At 39.1% G+C, this 18,340-nt stretch overlaps 1 protein-coding gene across 17 annotated transcripts in view; it reads left to right on the forward strand.

The window, feature by feature from the left end:
* EPB41L2 (erythrocyte membrane protein band 4.1 like 2) overlaps positions 1–18,340 on the forward strand; it is a 211,899-nt gene that overhangs the window by 139,533 nt on the left and 54,026 nt on the right. For all 17 annotated transcript variants that reach the window (XR_007131968.1, XM_047758693.1, XM_047758677.1 and 14 more), the window contains exons 5-8: positions 4,767–4,809; positions 9,096–9,171; positions 12,582–12,800; positions 14,343–14,430. Coding sequence is in view for 16 of the 17 variants with exons in the window: in XM_047758693.1 (XP_047614649.1) it covers positions 4,767–4,809; positions 9,096–9,171; positions 12,582–12,800; positions 14,343–14,430 (426 nt within the window). In the remaining variant the exon portion in view is untranslated. The remainder of the gene's footprint in view (positions 1–4,766; positions 4,810–9,095; positions 9,172–12,581; positions 12,801–14,342; positions 14,431–18,340) is intronic.

Raw genomic sequence — 18,340 nt, forward strand, 5'->3', positions numbered from 1 at the left:
GACATGTTGACTTGTAATCTGCATTTTGACTAGATCTTCGGGTAATTCATGTCACCCTTTAGACTTGAGAAGCACCGATCTCAGGGATAAGTGTTCTTTTGAGGCGGCAGAGAGATGTTTGGGGTTTGGAATCTTCTGGAAGGAAGTAGGGAACCCTACTTGTGGCTTGTGATTGCAGAAGCGTTCCAGTCCTCATAGCCTCATAGGCAGGTGTGAGGCTGTTCGCAGTCTGCAAGGATATTTGATCCATATAGTCTCTGAGGTTTTTTTCTAATGCTAGCATCCTATACTATAATGATTCATCATTAAGCTTTTATATTTTTCTAGATGTTTCTGTTGTTAGAAGATAAGTGAGAATCATCTTTCTTTAACACTTATCCTGAGAACCAGTATTGAAAATATTGTAGGGAAATGTCAGAAGGCTTGATATTAACCAGGACTGTTCCACTCTCAGATTTGCAGTGGATAAAGAATAGGATTAAGGAGCTTCTCTAATGAACTAACCAAAGGACTTAAGTGTAAGAGAAAGAAACACAGGCACAGTCTTTTGCTGCTTAGTCAGAAAAAGTTTCTATAACCTTCCAAAGCAGGTTTTTGGTTTTTTTGTTTTGTTTTGTTTAACCTTTTTTGGTGCCACCGATTCCTTTGACAGTCTGGTGAATTCTATGGGCTGTCTCTCAGAACAGTGTGTTTTTGTTTTTTGTTTTAATTTTGTTGGCTGTAGTTGATTTGTAGTGTTGTTAGTTTCAGGTGTACAGCAAAGTGATTCAGTTATGCATATACACATATCCATTCTTTTTCAGATTCTGTTCCCATATACGTTATTACAGAATATTGAGTTGACTTCCCTGTGCTATACAGAGAATAGTGATTTAAATGTATGACTGTAACAAAGTACACAGGCCTATAAAGGAAGCCAGTGAATAACATGCTCAACATGTTAATTTAAAAAACTGGGGTAGAAATGATCATCAGTATCTAATCCCTATGTGATTTCAAATATCGATGAGCATAAATGATATTTTAAGATCTGCAACCACTGTAATGGGCTATGGAAATAGTTTTGATTCCTATGAGTGACACAGCTTAAAGGCACTGCCGATATTAGCCAGGGTTTTGTTTTTTGCTACATTTATATTCGATGGTAATGCTAAATTTCAGCTAGAGGTTAATGAAGAGAAACGTGTAACGATTTTTCCCCAACTGATTCATGTAACATTTTTTATTCCCCAGCTGACTCTTGATTTCATGTTTTAAGGTGATTTAATAACACAGGCATTCTGGGACGACATTTTAATATTAATTTACTTTGGTTGGAAGCTTGTGATAGGATTCTCTAAGGAGAAAGGGTCTGATTTTTGCTCTTTATCTTATCTGGCCATGACTATACTGACTGTATTTTTTGGACCCCGAGTCTGTTATATTAACTTTTTTGTGGGTAGAAATAGTCACATAAATATCAGCTTCTTTAATATATACAGTAATACATCATCTTTGGAAGTAAAAAATTATATGAAGAAGGGTAGGATATATATATACTGATAGGTGATAGACCAATTTAATTTTATCATTGCCAAAAAAAAAAAAAAAAAACCCATCTACTCTTATAGGCACCAGATAAAGTCCTTGGCACATGTACTTACTCTTCAGGAAGCACTTTGAATGAATGTTTAAAACCCCTCAACCCCTTGAGGCAGATGATATGATCTTCATCTTAAAGTTGAGGAAACTGAGACTTAAAGAGGACAAGGTCACAGAGTTGGGAGATAAACCAGAATTTGAATCCATGTATTTCTGATTCCAAAGTCTATGTATGTGGCAGCCAAATTTTTAAAAAATGGGAATGGTGCACAGTAATACATTGTGGTCTGTGTGTGCATTTATGTCATTCTGATGTCTTTTTCCATCTTTTTGCCTCTGCTTCTTTTTCTTTTTTTTTTTTTCTTTTTGCCATTTCTTGGGCTGCTCCCATGGCATATGGAGGTTCCCAGGCTAGGGGTCAAATTGGAGCTGTAGCTGCCTGCCTACGCCATAGCCACAGCCAAAGCAACTCAGGATCCGAGCCTTGTCTGCAATCTACACCACAGCTCACGGCAACGCCGGATCCTTAACCCACTGAGCAAGGCCAGGGATCGAACCCGCAACCTCATGGTTCCTAGTCGGATTCGTTAACCACTGAGCCACAATGGGAACTCCTTGCCTCTGCTTCTTGATGCAGCCAGCACTCAGTACCAAAACCAAGAAATTTATTTTTATTATTTATTTGTTAAAAAGAGTTTTATATCTACTATTTACTTGTAATTGATAATGCAGATAATTTGGTATTTCTTTTCAAAATATTTTCAAATTCATGGCAAGGCAATTTTTGTTTGTTTTTTACTTAGGAATTTATGACCCTAGGCAGTACAATTATATTCCACTCATGATCTAAGTACTCATTGGAGCTAATTATTCAACTAAAAATAAATGTAAGAAAAACGATGTAACCTGTGGTCTTTCAGGATGACCACGGCATGGGGAGGAAGGAGGCAAGCAGTGGTCAGATACCAGCCAACAAGTATTCATCTAGTACTTGAACTGGTTGCCTGCAACTGCCAAATACTGTGAAGGTAACTGGCGGGTAACCTGTACAAGGCTTTGGTGACAATAGAAGGTGCTGCGTGGCTGGGGTTAGTCCTTGCAGTCGCAGAAGATGACATGCCTTTCCTCTGAGAGCAGAGGTATGGTTGTTTTTTGTACCAACTGTCACACAAAGGGACTTGGAAGGGTCTCCAGATCTTTAAGACCAGTGGCTCCCCCTCTCCTCTTTCTCTGTGCTGATGTTCTGAGGGATTTTTTTTCCTTTTCATTTCAGTTTGGCCCCAGTTGTCTCTGATTGTGTTTTTCTTGCTGTCGTTGTTACCTCCTTGGATGAAATGCCCCGATGCTTTCAACCCGCCTTCCCTCTCCCCCAGCCGCTCCCCCGTCTGGGCTAGAGACTGAATGGTGTGTTTTTCTCATTCTTGTGCCTCATTATAGCCCACCATTTGTGAGCCAGCTGTTGTGTGGACAGCAGCTGCCGGGCCAGGAAGCTGAATGCCAGGCTCTCTTCTCGGGAGAATTAGAGCCGCTCCCCGACATAGCACTGGAGGTACCATTAGAGGCTCCCACTGGCCCTCGCATCAGTGGGCCACGCAGCTGGGATACCAGTGCCGTGAAGCTAGACCAGGCTCTGGTGGCTCTTTGTTGAGAGAATTGAATACAACCAGTGTTAGAACAGAGCCACGCACACCTTGGCTCCTTGCTGCCCTGAGTGTGAGCCATGAGTGGTGTAGGGGTCCCTGCAGCTTTGCTTTCAGAGCATCATGTGTTATTACTCCTTAATAGTGTAAGTTGATGTTCTCGTGTACCTGTTCAACATATTATTAAGACAGTGGGTTATAATTTTCTATATAACAATAAACATTTTAATTGTCTGCTTTACATATCTGAACAAAATTGTGTTTAAGCCCAGATGTTATAATACATTGTTTGGGATATTTCTAGAAAGAATGAAACATTTATTGTAAAGACAGTTATTTGAATCAGTTTAATATGTTTTAAAAACTGTAATTGTTCTCCTATTAGTGAAGATAAAATGAACTTTAATAATGACTTGAGCATAAGGTAGAGGTATAAAAAACAAAAACTATATATATATAATTTTGGGGGGCTGCATCTTTAGCCTATAGCTTTGGAAGACAAATATTTAATGCCCTTAGAGGGTTTGAACCTAGTAGTTCAAATTTGGTCTTTTTTTTATTTTATTTTATTTTATTTTATTTTATTTATTTATTTTGGTCTTTTTGCCTTTTCTAGGGCTGCTCCTGCGGCATATGAAGGTTCCCAGGCCAGAGGTCTAATTGGAGCTGTAGCCACCAGCCTACGCCAGAGCCACAGCAACGCAGGATCCGAGCCACGTCTGCGACCTACACCACAGCTCACGGCAACACTGGATCCTTAACCCACTGAGCAAGGCCAGGGATGAACCCTCAACCACATGGTTCCTAGTCGGATTTGGTAACCACTACGCCACGACGGGAACTCCTCTTTTTTTATTTTAATATATTATGGTGGTTTCCTAGAATCTTTTTTAACTTTCTCCAAGAGTGGAAATAAAGGAAAAGTCAAAGGGAGTTCCTTATGATTGTGATTATCGACTCTGGAATGTAGCTTTAAAAGTATGTTCCATGAAGACCAGAGAGGAAAATACTGTCTCCAACCTGACTTCTCCATGGCGTTGTACACCTGCAGGAAAAAGAAAGTTTTTTGGAGGAGTTGAGATAATTCTGTGCGATTGGGATATATGTCCTTTTAAACAGTAGTATCCAGTTCACATTTTATCCATCATGAATAAGAGCCAATTATTGTCCCTGACTGAGCCCTCATTTCAGTGTCTACAGGGGCGGTTTGCTGGTAGTTAAACTCTAGATAAAGACTGTATGGAAATACATTTTTTCATCATTTGGGTACATGTTTGATTTCACATTCAAGAATATGAGGCCCAAAAGATCCACCTTAAAAGTGTTTTAATGTTTTATTTATAGCACACAAATTCAGAAGCAAATCAATGCTAAACCTAGTGGAATGCTAGCAAGCTACTTCACATAGCACTTTATTAAAATATGTTTACACTTAAATAAGTATGTGAACTGTAAACTGTTCAATTTTGGACCATGGACTGTGTTTTTTGTTGTTTTTTTAATGAGTTGATTAACCTTTTTTTTTTTTTTTTCTGTCCCCTGCAGAACTGGGTGGATCCTGCAAAAGAAATAAAGAGACAGCTGCGAAGTGAGTGTCACATCCTCATACTTTGAAGTTATTAAGTTAATCTTTACATCTATCCATTTCTATCCTTAATAAAATTCATAGGAATGCGGACAGGACTAAAACAGGGGTAGAATGCTCAGCTCTCTTTTGCGTTCATATCAGAGAGGAAGGTGAGACTAATAATACTGTTGTGGAATCATGACTGCTGATTTTGCACATGGCTTAGGGACTCCTCCACTGGTTAAGAAGTTACAGACTCCGATTCTCAAATATTCCCTCACAATGTCTACACTGAGAAGTAACATCTGGGGAAAAGAACGAGAAGCCACTTTGCTGTAACTTTCCCTTGTTACATAAAATTTACTCTGGGGAGCCCTGTTGCTATTGCCTTGCCTACTTGATTTTGGCAGTGACAGCTAGTTTAATTAATAAGCGTATCTCGGGCCCCAGGGGCACATGGGTACGCTTTTGCTCTGTGCCCTGGGGTAGGGGTTTGAGGGGTGAAGAGTGTGTGGAACCATCTTGTCAGTCCTCTGGTGTTTGCCTCCTCTCCTTCTTTGGCCACTTCTTGCGCTCCATTCTGGGTGTGTTCTCAGTCCTGCTTTCTCCCATTTCCCCCTTCGTTCTCACTGTCGACCCCCCAGTGATTTTTCGTGTCCCAGTCTAAGCAGCTGCGGTTCCCTCCTGTGACTGGTTTTATGAGATCTATGCCAAGAACCATTATCCCCGCAGAAACACCCCTGGTTGTTGGGGTTCTGGATACTTAATTTCCTTCAGAGTTGGTGAAGGACTGAAGCAGAAAAGGCAGGGAGCCGCAAACAGCTGGGATTTTTAGACAAGAGAACAAAATTTGTACCGGGCCTTTGGCTGGTGGCCCCAGAGCTGCCCAGGGGGAAGCCGTTTTCCTGAGGGCCAGTCTGCAGGATGCTCGTATTTTGTACTGTTGGTTTCATTTCCCTCCTTATTTATCATTTCCTACTTAGTTATTCCTAATGTCCAAACACTGGGCCGCATCTCTGCTTTTCCCTTCTGTTCCTTTCCATTAACCTTCTGTTTCATTTTTGGTTCTCCACATTTGTTTTCTTCATTTCCTTTTCTTTCTCTTTTAAAAGTATTGATCATTTTGGTAGTTTTTTTTTTTTTTAATCATTTCTTTCCTTCTCTACTCTCCTTTTTTCCTCTGAGCACATACCTTATTTTTTTCTCATTTCCTTTCCTTGTAGACTCATCTTTCTTTCCAGTTTTGTGAATCTTTGATTATATAGTGAGCTTCCTGATTTGCCCTGGACTGAGGCCCTGAGGGGTATCTCAGAATATGGGACTTTGCATGCAAACCAGGGTGGTTGGTCACCTGTCTTTTAATGATTTTCCCTGGCTTTCCATCCTTCTTTCCCTCCCTTACCCCTCTGCCCTGCTTGTATTACCTGGGTGTTTCATCCATTTATGTTTGCTTCATAATAGAACAGAGGGAAAATGAAGAAAAGGAGTAACTAGATACAGATACATGGTGCTTACTTTATGAAAGATATGGTACCAGAAAGCTTGGAACTTTTTCCAGCCCTTTCTGCAGTTTTTACAAACTCTGCAAAGTGCCTGAATTAAAAAAGGTATGGATGCTTGCATCTTTCACTTTCTCTGCAAGCAGATCTGCCAAGTGACCCAAACCGTGGACAGAACAGGATAACCCCTGAAGTATGGTTGATGTTCCATTGAGTCTGTTTCCTATGGTTGTGTATTGGCTTTTGCTTGATTTTTGTGTGCTGCTCATTTCAGAGTCATGGAGCCATCCTAACTTTTGGAAGGCAAGACTCTTTCTTGCTGATTATGAATCACACAGTCTTATGTTTTGATTATTTGTGAAGTTTCTTTGAGAGTTATTTCAGGACTTTTGCCCTTGTGGTTTGGCAAGAGGAATAGCAGTAACATGTAATGATTTGGCTTTTTAAAACTCTTGGAGCTAGTTCTCTAAATGGAATCCTGTACCATCCTGACCATGAAAATAGGCTGAGGAAATGAACTTCTAGATGTTGTATTTTATTTCTTTCTGCTTGTGTTAAAATGGACGAAAGAACTACTGGTTGATTTATTGTTATTCAGTGCATAGGCAACCAGCAAAGGTAAACATTAACCTTTTGTGAGTTACTTTTGACAACCAGCAACCAATTAGTTCCTGTGTAAAATTTGCCTTGAAATCTTTATTTTCACAAATGTACACAAATAAGACTACATATCTAAGGCTTGCCTGTATTATAAAAACAATTCTTGGCTATATAGACTTTTTATAGAGCTAGGTAAAAATCCTAATGTATGATTAAATAAAAAGTTTATCATTATTGGTCCATTTTATCAACTCGAGAATTGGAAATAGATTCTGAAATATGTGTTCTATTAGAAACTTATCCTTGTTGTCATATCCAGGCAAGCATTTGCTAGTGTTAATACCTAGAAAACAAATAAGGATCCACTTAGAGAAAAGATATGATAATCCTGTGATGACTTTGCTTAATTATGGGTTAACACTTATTTCAGAGAGGTGTGTATTCATCACAGCCATCCTGGGTGCTACAGGCCAAGAAATGGCATGTCTATTAATATTCAAGAAAGTCCTGTATCTTTTTATGATATTTTAAATGTGTAATGGGAGCTGAAATCTGTTTCTCAAGTTCAGCAGAATTGACTTTATTAGTAGAGTAATGATGTATTGAGTCAAAACCCAACAAAAACACTGTGTATTGACAGTAGCCATTCAATAAATATTCATTGACTTTTGAGTGGGAGAAAGGTTAGTGGGTCTACAGTGAGAAAAGAGCAAAATGACCCACTGAGCAAGAGAATGGGATCAAGAAATTTTTCTTCAAGTCCAAAAATTAAAGTAGTCATGAGGCCTTCTGATATATATGAAATGAAATTGCATACACACGCAGTCACTCACTTTTTTGGTTTTTATTTGGAAATACCATGAACTTTGAGTATAACTCTAAATTCGGGCCATTGGAGAAGTTCCCATTATAGCACAGCAGAAACGAATCCGACTAGTATCCATGAGGATGTGGGTTTGATCCTCAGCCTTGCTCAATGGGTCAGGGATCTGGTGTTGCTGTGGCCGTGGTGTAGGCTGGCAGCTGTGGCTCCAATCCAGTTCTAACCTGGGAACTTCCATATGCTGCACCCCTAAAATGTGTGCAGGCAGAAAGAAGGAAGGAAGGAAATTAATTAATTAATTCAGGCCATTGGAGTTATTTTGATCCCTTTAGAAAAATAATACCTGCCCTGTCCTCAGAGTTGTGTGGATTTTTCTTGTTTTTAAAGCCATCCAAAGCATGATATATCAAAATTTGTTAAATGGTAGTGTACAAAACACAATGTTTTAATGTTTTGTTTTAACTTTTAATAAGTCTTTATGCCATGGTTGTTTACTGCATTCACTGTCTGTGGCACAGTACGGCGAGGTGTATGTTCTGAGTATTCTTACACCTACTTTATAAAACCTGGGAAATAATTTTGTCTTCAAATACTGTGACATTTTAGCACGCTCTCTCTTCTTTGGGATTTCCTTCAAATAGCCCATTAATCATTTCTTGAATAGCTATGGCGGTCATTTGATCATTATTCCTCTTCTCCCAACAATGTAGAAATCCCAATTTTTTTTTGAAGTGTGGAGAATATTTGGCATCTAGAGATCCTGTATAAAAGAAATCTTAAAACCATTACCTGAAGGTTATATTAAAATTTTTGCATACCAGATCACCATATAAAACATTTGTTGAAGTACCTGTAAATGTTTATAATATTATTTGCTAATGATGGCTTTTTTATATAATTGATTTTTATTTTTCATTTCATTTTTGCTTTATAAATGATACTGTCTTATTTTTATTTATTTATTTTCCCCCACTGTACAGCAAGGTTATCAAGTTATCCTTACATGTATACATTACATTTTTTCCCCCACCCTTTGTTCTGTTGCAACATGAGTATCTAGACATAGTTCTCAATGCTACTCAGCAGGATCTCCTTGTAAATCTATTCTAAGTTGTGTCTGATAAGCCCAAGCTCCCGATCCCTCCCACTCCCTCCCCCTCCCATCAGGCAGCCACAAGTCTCTTCTCCAAGTCCATGATTTTCTTTTCTGTGGAGATGTTCATTTGTGCTGATGCTATTGTGTTTAAATTAAACAAAACAAAAGTCTTTAAACCGATTTATAGTGAGACTAACCTCTACTGTTTGAACATTGACCTTTAAGTTTTATCGGTATAAATGGCCATTGTGTTGGTTGGATAAATAATCATGATCTTTAATAATTACAGATCTGCCTTGGCTGTTTACCTTTAATGTGAAGTTTTATCCTCCTGATCCTTCTCAATTGACTGAAGATATCACCAGGTACCTTATATTCATATTTTTAAAATATGATCATTTACTTAACAGCTCTCATTTCTGTGCCCTGGAGGAGCGGTGATAATTTCAGGAACAGAACCAAAAAAACCCACCCAAAACATTTTTTTCTTGAGTTTTAGAAGTTTCTTTGGAAGTGAAATATTCCAAAATAGTTTGAAATTTTGCTAGTTTCAAACATTTCATTCACTTGTCTTTAATTTCCCATTTATATTTGAGTAATGGAATTTTTTTTTAAAACTTGTAGCAACTTCATTTCCTGTGTTATACTTTCAGAAATCACTAATATTTAATATTTCAGATTTTGGTACTAAGATTGTTTTTATTATATAATAATAATGTCTGCCTGTGTACTAACCTTGTATTACAAAGGTAACATAAAGGTAGAAAAATGTATAATGTATCAAATGTTAAAGGTTTATTTTTGGAAGTCTACTTAACTATAATTTTTTTATCCCCCCCCCCACAATCCCCATCCCCTTGCCCCAAGATTTGAAAAAAAAAAAAAAAGTAAGATAGGCTTTCTTATGTAAGCATCAGTAGCTATTTCTTTTCCATCTCCTCTGAGATTTTTCTGGACAATACAGACATATGCTTAAATTGCAAATAGAAGATTCAGTTTAGGAGCAAGGGAGCATTTATGGGTTTTGAGAATGACTGAGTATTTGAATGGTAACCAAAGAACATTCATATCTACAAGGGCCTTGATATCTTAGCCCTATGAAGCTGAGTACCAGTGATAAGGCTCCTTAGCTTTGGTAAGAGTAGGTCCATAAGGTGATTTTTATCTATTTTTTAAAAGGTTATTTACCTGGCCAGGGAAAACTCTATTCTGTATATATACTTTTAGAAAATTGGTATTAGCAAAAGACTCTGTTTTTGATTTTTGTGGTTCCTGTTTGCTGCTAGGCCAGTTCTGCTGTTAGACATGAAGCTGGGTAGGTATTTAAATGAGTGTATGATATCCACGTGAACGAAGAATGAGAGAGATTTCTTCCCAAGGTTGGGCAAATGACAGCACCCCCCTACACACACATACCCGTTTTTGGTTATTGCTAAATAAGGGTTAACTGATACTAGTTGAGTTGTGATTGAATTAGCTTCAGCTAATTAATAATAAATAATAAATAGCACTTTGCCACCACTCAGCTGCTCAGAGCATGAAACTTTTGACAGGTTGCTGTGCGTGTGCTGTAGAGCCTCACTGCAGAGTGTCCTTGACCAGTGCACATAATTGGGGCTTTGTGATCTAACGCCCTGTCTGTACATACACTCCTCCTTGCAGTGATTCCTTTGAGGGATGATAATCCTTTGGTGATTGCAACTTTATGGCACCAGGAAAGTGCTTTGGTATTCTTTTAGATGGACCTTGAACAGTCTCCCTGTGTGTTTTGGAGGAATGAGATAGTAATTTAGTGATCTAATAACTAAGACGCTCTTGCTGCAGCCTGAGACCAGCCTGTAGGAAGAGCTTTGCAGCCTAAACGTTACATTTGAAATCCTCACCACGACTTGAGTGAACATCTGAAAGATGGGATAGACTTTTGCGGAGGGCAAGAACAGAGTTCAGAGTAATGTTTGAGGAATGATCCTGTCCTGCCCTGTCAAGGAGATGGAGTTGGAGCATTTCCTGTTGAGGCTCAGCGGGTTGAGAACCTCAGCAGTATCCATGAGGATGCGGGTTTGATCCCTGGCCTTGCCCAGTGGGTTAAGGATCCGGCGTTGCCGTGAGCTGTGGTATAGGTCACAGATGTGGCTCAGATCTGGTGTTGCTGTGGCTGTGGTGTAGGCCAGCAGCTGCAGCTCCAATTTGACCCCTAGCCCTCGAACTTCCGTGTGCCTCAGGTGTGGTCCTAAAAAGGAAAAAAAAAAAAGTGAAGGAGATGGAGTTGGGAAACTCAGGAGGCAGATACGGTTTTTGTTTGAAGTTTTCAGCCTTTTTAGACTTAGGCTTTGACAACAGAAGAAAAGATCAATGTGAAAAGTAGAAATGATAATATAAAAAGGAGCAACATTTACTTCCATTTGGTAATAAATGGAATCTTTGTGTTTATGTCTTAACTGTGCCATAAAATGTGGTGAATTAGCACTATTCTCGATTAGACGTAGAGAATTTGAGGGTAACCTGGAATCATTTTGAAACTGAGCTTTCTCAAATAAGGGCAATGATGCTCTGTTGTTCTAGGGTTAAGGAAACACATAATCTCCTTAGAAAGAGAGCTCTTGCAGGGCATAAAAACACTCTGACTGTAGTGGTGAGACGACTTTCATTCTTAGAAACTCATGGAGCACTTGCCATGTGGCCAGCACTTGGCCAAGCCTGAGATTATGATGATAATAGAGTCCCTGCCCTGCTTGACAGGAGATTGGGGTAATAATACAGGTATAAGATCTTCAAGCGTGAGGATGCTACCATCTTGTTTGGAGGGGTCGATGCTAACCTTAGCAAATGGTTAAATTCAAAAGCAGAAATCAGGTTTTAAAAGGAGTTAATAGTGGAACCTCCCTCCCCCCAAATCCTCATAGGATATAAATAACATATTTCTGCATGTTATTTAGTAAAAGCCAGAATCTTCTAGCTGTAATAATCCACTTAGGACATTGAATGATTATTATAACTAATAATATGATTATGGATACTAATTGTTATTGATTCCCGGGTTCCAAGACAGATGTTTTATTTATATTCTCTAATTTTTAACCCTCACCTTCAAAGGGAAATAGAGTTCTTCCCATTTTATATGTGGGGAATTATACTTAGGCAAGTAAATCAATTGCTCAAGGTCACATAGCTCTGCTGGGTTCTGAAGCCCATGCTTTTTCTACTATAAACTAAGTTAGCTGCCTTTTTAGATAGGGTCAGTGGGCAAGTAAGGGCTTCCACGTGGAGACTGACTTATAATGGTTGTTAAAGTTGTCTCAAAAAAAGAAATGAGTATGAAAAAGGTAGAGGGGGTAAAGTGTGGGTGACCTTAGCTTTTCCTGAAAATGCATAAGAACTGCAGCTATTTCTTAAATTTTATTAATCTGTACAAGTTGGAGGAGCATGCTGAATTTGATTATACTTTTAAATCCAAGGAGACAGTCTAAGCGATTGGAGTTTCACTTGGAGTCACTAAACTCTTGATTATAATAGTAATAATAACACCTGTCAGAAGAGCAGTTGAGACTTTCCACTCTTACTTTGCCCTCTAGATTCAGTTTCTGTAAATAGCCAGCAAGGGTTAGGAGTCCAAGGAGGAAGGTGGGCATTTTCTTACAGAAGACTTTTATGCTCTGGATTTGAAGAGTGCCTATGTTGTATATTTGTTTTCAAAGGAATATCTGACTTATATTTAAGAGTGCTACAATCTTAACTAATTGTTCTCCTGACCCATCTCTCCCCCTGTTCCTCGCAGATACTTCTTGTGCCTTCAGCTCCGGCAGGACATTGCCTCAGGCCGCCTGCCCTGCTCTCTTATGACTCACGCCCTCCTGGGCTCTTACACACTGCAGGCTGAACTTGGCGACTATGACCCAGAAGAGCATGACAGTAATGACCTCAGTGACTTCCAGTTTGCCCCCACCCAGACCAAGGAGCTGGAAGAGAAGGTGGCAGAGCTGTATAAGACCCACAGGTCTGTAGACTTGCTTACTGGAGAGGGAGTAACCGTGGTGGGTTTAAATGGCTTCCCAGGGAACACTTGCCAGACATTTGAGTGTAGTTCAGGGGATTGTTCATTTCACCCTTGTGGAGCTTCACTTAGTGCGAGGCAAGGCAGCTTTGAGTCACTGAGCTATCCTTCCATCGTCTTTATGGCTATTATCTGAGAAACTATGCTCACGAGGGTAAATGTTTTCATTTATTAGGAAAATTTACTTTTCCCTGTGACATCTCCTTTGTCCTGCTCCCAGTCCTGTCCCTTCACACACACACACACACACACACACACACACACACACAATTGTTTGGCATTTACTGTGTATTTCTTCTGTCTTTTAATTGTCTTTCTTATCATACTTGATAAGAAAGCCAGGGAGATAATGAAGCATCAAGACTTGAATCAGAAATGTGAGTGGTTATGTATAAAATAAACAACAGGGACCTACTGTGTAGCACAGGGAACTATAGTCAATATCTTGTAATAACCTATAATGAAAAAAAAATATTTATCTACATATAACTGAATCACGGTGCTGTACACTAGAAACTAATAACAACATTGTAAATCAGTTGTGTTTTAATTAAAAAAAGAAACGAGAGTGGTAAATGGAGGTAGGAATGGTAATTGAAATCTACAGGTGTTTTTCTACCCATAAAAGATGACTTTTGGTTTAGTTTAGGATTACTTAATTACTTAAATACCATATTACACTTTGAGAACTTTTATATCTGTGTGAAAACAAAAATTTTTTAAGCACAAGTTTTTAAAACTCCAGCGACTAACTTATCCCATCCTGCAAAGTGGAAGTTTTCAAAAATTTTGACTGAAATATCTGAAAGGTACTTTGAGAGATTAGAGATTTTTAAACAGACTACCATCATTGCCCTTTCTTTTAAAAAGTGCAATATTTGACTTTATATTCTTACTAACTTTATTACCGTTCTATTCAGTAGACATATGTAATTTGAAATTGAAATTCAGGTGCTGAGATGCCATGGGGAATATGAAGATTAATGGACCCGGCTTTGTAGGAACTTCAAAGATTCACTTCGTTGGGAATATAGATAAGAATGGAAATAATTTTAATATGGACAGAATGTGGTCTGTCAGGTGTAAAATCAAATCCGAGTACTTCTGATCTTTAGTATGATCGATCCTAGTGAAATAAGGAGAGTATTTGTCTATTTCAGAAAGATGAGATCACTTTTTATTCTTAATTTATGTTGTACCCATTATTGCTGGGGCTTTTTTGCCCAGTGGAAAAAATTGAAAGCATGTTTCTGAGATAAAGTGTAAAGATGAAGGTGCAGCTCCGTGCCATGAATAGGTTTATATTGGAGGATCTTAAAAGAAAAATGCAAGAGGTTGAGAGTTGAACCTTCTTATCTGTTTGCACATATGGCTGGGTCACTCTCTCCACCTTAAACTCTCCAAGCTCATACCCCACTTTCCCTATTTTAGCCACATTTGCTTTGTGTCCATCAATATGATAATATTGTTTCTTTTGATTCTTAGGGGCTTATCTCCAGCACAAGCTGATTCTCAGTTCTTAGAAAATGCCAAGAGGCTTTCCATGTATGGTGTTGACCTGCATCATGCCAAGGTACTGTGAGTGTAACAGGGAATTGGCATCTTTCCAGCATGTTGACTGAAGTTTTGGGAGGGCTCCAGTTTTAGACCAGCCTAGCTCACTTTTAGGAAAATGCTACTCACCCAAGGATCTCTATAATATTTCCTTGGAGTTTCTAATTGTGGGGTCTGTGGTTATGAGGAGGGGCCAGTGATTCTCCCCCCTTACTCATTCTTCTTTTTCTAATCTTTTAAATTGATACTCTTTCACACGTACTTACTCTAAGATTACTTTAATCCTCCTCCTTTACTCCACATCCTGCCTTTATTCTGTGTCCAGTTTTTGCTTTGCCAAGTGCTGCCTCTGTCCCAGCCCCGTCCCCCACCTCTGTGGGGGAACAGATCTTAGCCACTGTGAAAGGTCAAGGCAGTGCAGATAGAACCACTTTCCAAAAAAACAGCTGGCGAAGGAGTCCTAGAGTTGAGCTTTTCCCTGCGGGTCTGTTTTGTGCCTCTGGTAAGATCAACGAGGCTGGCCCAGGTTCCAGGCCTTCGTCTGATGTGAACAATGGGGAAAGAACGGAATCATGGAGGTAGCAGGTGCAGGGTTGCTGGGGAAGATGCCAGTAACAGACATTCCCTAGGATGGTCAGGTAGTGGGAGGAGTCAGGGGTGGAGGTGGGGGAGTACAAGACACAAGGTGAAAGATGCATCTGGGTTTAAAAAATATATCCAGGGTCGACTTAGCATGTGGAGGGAACCTATAGGTGCCTGCTTTTAAAAGACCCTGCCAGGGAGTTCCCTTCGTAGCTCAGCAGAAATGAGTCTGATTAGCATCCATGAGGACACAGGTTTGATTCCTGACCTCACTCAGTGGGTTAAGAATCCCGTGTTGCTGTGGTGTAGGCCAGCAGCTACAGCTCTGATTTGACTCCTAGCCTTGGAACCTCCATATGCTGTGAGCACGGCCCTAAAAAGACAAAATAAATAAAAATAAATAAATAAACAATAAAAGACCCTGCCAATCCTTTGGTGTAGTTTAGGAAGCGAGATTACATGAGTTTGAAAAACCTCTAGGAAAGACCCTCACTCAAAGGTATCTTCCCTCTGTAGGCCTCACATTAATAATTCTTGGTATTGTTTTAATAGTACTTTGCAAATATGAACTACTTCTTTTTCCTCTGTGGCTTCCTTTATTCTTTAAATATTTTTCCTTATTACAAAAGTTAGACATGTTTATCATAGAAAATAGAGGCAAACAGGAGAAGAATACAAAAAGACTGAAATCTCTATGCAGAAACAAGCACTGTTAATATTTTGGTATTTTCTTGTTTTATTTAAAAAAAGAAATCTCTGAGCAGTCACACTGACATTTAAAAAATGGGATTATACCACAAACATTATTTTATAAACTTTTTCTTTTTTTGACTTACTCTTAAAACCTAAACACTTTTCCATGTTGGTAAATAGTCTCTGGCAGCAACATTTTGAACTGCTATGTGCTATATACCTTTAATTTTTAAAAGTACTTTCACATACACTATCTCATTTATGGTTCAGATATTTTTATTTTTATAAAAACTACATAAAACAGAATGCAGATGGCTTATTACACTCTCTGGCTTGTTGCCTCAAGGCACATGGTATAAAGCAGTCCCATCTGTGTGATATCTTCTGATAAATCCTACCAGGAGGTGAAACAGATCTTGCCAACACTTGTCTTTTAGCTCTTTTCTCTATATGATGGGGCCAGGCTAAGTCAGCAGAGAAACAGAAATAAGGGTTGGGGGGGAGCAGATTTGGTATCAAAAAGACCCCCCCAGGAATTCCCATTGTGGCTTGGTGAATTAAGAACCCTCATGGAACTAGGTATCCATGAGGATGTGGGTTCAATCCCTGGCCACACTCAGTGGGTTGAGGATCCAGCGTTGCTGTGAGCTGCTGTGTAGGTCACAAATGAGGCTTGGATCTGGTGTGGCTGTGGCATAGGCTGGCAGCTGCACCTCCAATTTGACCTGAGAACTTCCATATGCCACAGGTGTGGCCCTAAAAAGACCCCCCCCCAAAAAAAAAAACCCAGAGCCCCTCTCTCCTACTCTAGACCGTTATTCTTGCCACATGTGAGTCTTGTATCTGCTGCTTTGTTGATCATTAGTTAGAAAGCAGTGCTTAGAGGGCAGTCCTGAAACATTTCAGGATTCTTGTTTTTGAAGTTGTATCTTAGAAAAGTTAAAAATGTTGCTGGTTCTGTTATAAGTATGGTTTCCATTCTTGCTTTGTGGTTAGGAGTAGATCACTTAAAAAAAACCAAAAATAACATCCATTCATTCAGTGTAGCATCTGGTAGACTGACTTGTTAGGTAGTATCTGATAAGCAAGATATTTGTAGCTCATTGAAAAAAGATCTGTAGCAATTTAAAATTTTTTCATGTAAAGTTTTGTACCTTTATACATTTTTCATTGATCATGTTTAAATTTTTTTTAATATTTTCTTGTCAGAAGAGTTCTTAGTGGCGCCCTCACTTTAGGATAGATAGGGTGAGGGTGTTGGTGTAAAAGGGCTCGTGATGAAGATAGGGGGAAACCACAAGAGTAGAGTGATACCAGGAGCTAGTAACAGTAGCTCACCTGACTCCTCTGGGTGTGAAGGAGTGAAGCAAAGTATTTACCAGAACCCAGGAGGGTGTCTGTGTAGAAAGGACTGTCTTGAGAGGAGAACATAGCCACTCTGGTGCAGTCACAGCCATACAAGGAGGGAATCTGGGTATTAAAAACTCCCAACCGTCTTCCCTTCTTTCTTTCTCTGCTCTTTGAGAACTTTCCATTGGCTGAACCCATTCAGATGGGATCCTCTTGATGTCCATATGGGGCAGCTTCCAGAGGGAGTGCACATGGCAGAGAAGATGCTCCCTTTTTATTAGTTTATTTGTCTGACATTGTTGCTGACTGGCAAAAGTCAAACATGGAGAGGAGAACTAAGACCCGTTTTTTTCCCTTTAACTCCTTACCCGTCATCTGTAATTTCTATTCACCCGGATACTGATAATTCTAAAACAATATGTGGAGCAACTGAAAATCAACGGATTGACTTGGATCCAGATTGTGTTTATTTTTAAGTCAGATAAAATAGCCTTAGTGTCCTGTCAGAAGGTTGCTTCACACTAGAGATAGCTTTGTTCATGTTTCAAGTGAGGGCTGCCTCCTTATTTGTGCTGAGGCCATGCTGTCTTGGGCAGTCTTCCGGCCTGCTCCCTGTGGCCATGGCCAGTGATGTTTTTGGCAAGCACATCATTTATGTCTAGAGCCAAGTTGCTGGGGGCACCTGTGCCTGATTCACCCCAGCTTTTTACTCTGTTCCTAAAGACTGTTGTGGCTGTCAGGCCATGGGTAATAAAGCACCTTACAGATTAGGTTTTTAAACCTGCTCAGATGGTCTAATATAATTTTATTTGTAAATGTAAATAATTTACATATCACAGCAGTGAAAGCAGTTGGCATCAGTTACCTTGTACTGTGTTTCTGTTTTTAAAAAACTGATATAAATTGTGTTAAATTGTTCTCCATAATGAGAGAGTTGAAATGTTATATTTTTATTGAATTAAAACTAGACTCTGGGGTTTGTTTCAGCGTAGTTTATGAGAATTTGTTCCATCTTGTTAGTGATATCTGAAAACATGAATATCTTTGAATAAGTCTTCAGGTTTATGTGTCTTGAATTATCTTAAAGGTATTCGAACATCGTATGTATTAGATATCCAACACTGCTTGAAAAGCAAGGAGACGGTTTGGTAAATTTATTTGATTTTTTAAAAATCTGTCAGGCTTGCAGTTATTCTAGATTGTCATCTTTCCCCAATTAAAATGCTGAGGAAAGAAAACAGTATTAATAAGTTCAAGAATCGTCTGCAGTCCTTTTGAAATATGCCAGCCAAAGGAATGTTGTA

This window comes from Phacochoerus africanus, chromosome 2 (genome assembly GCF_016906955.1).
Source record: "Phacochoerus africanus isolate WHEZ1 chromosome 2, ROS_Pafr_v1, whole genome shotgun sequence".
Classification (NCBI taxonomy): domain Eukaryota; kingdom Metazoa; phylum Chordata; class Mammalia; order Artiodactyla; family Suidae; genus Phacochoerus; species Phacochoerus africanus.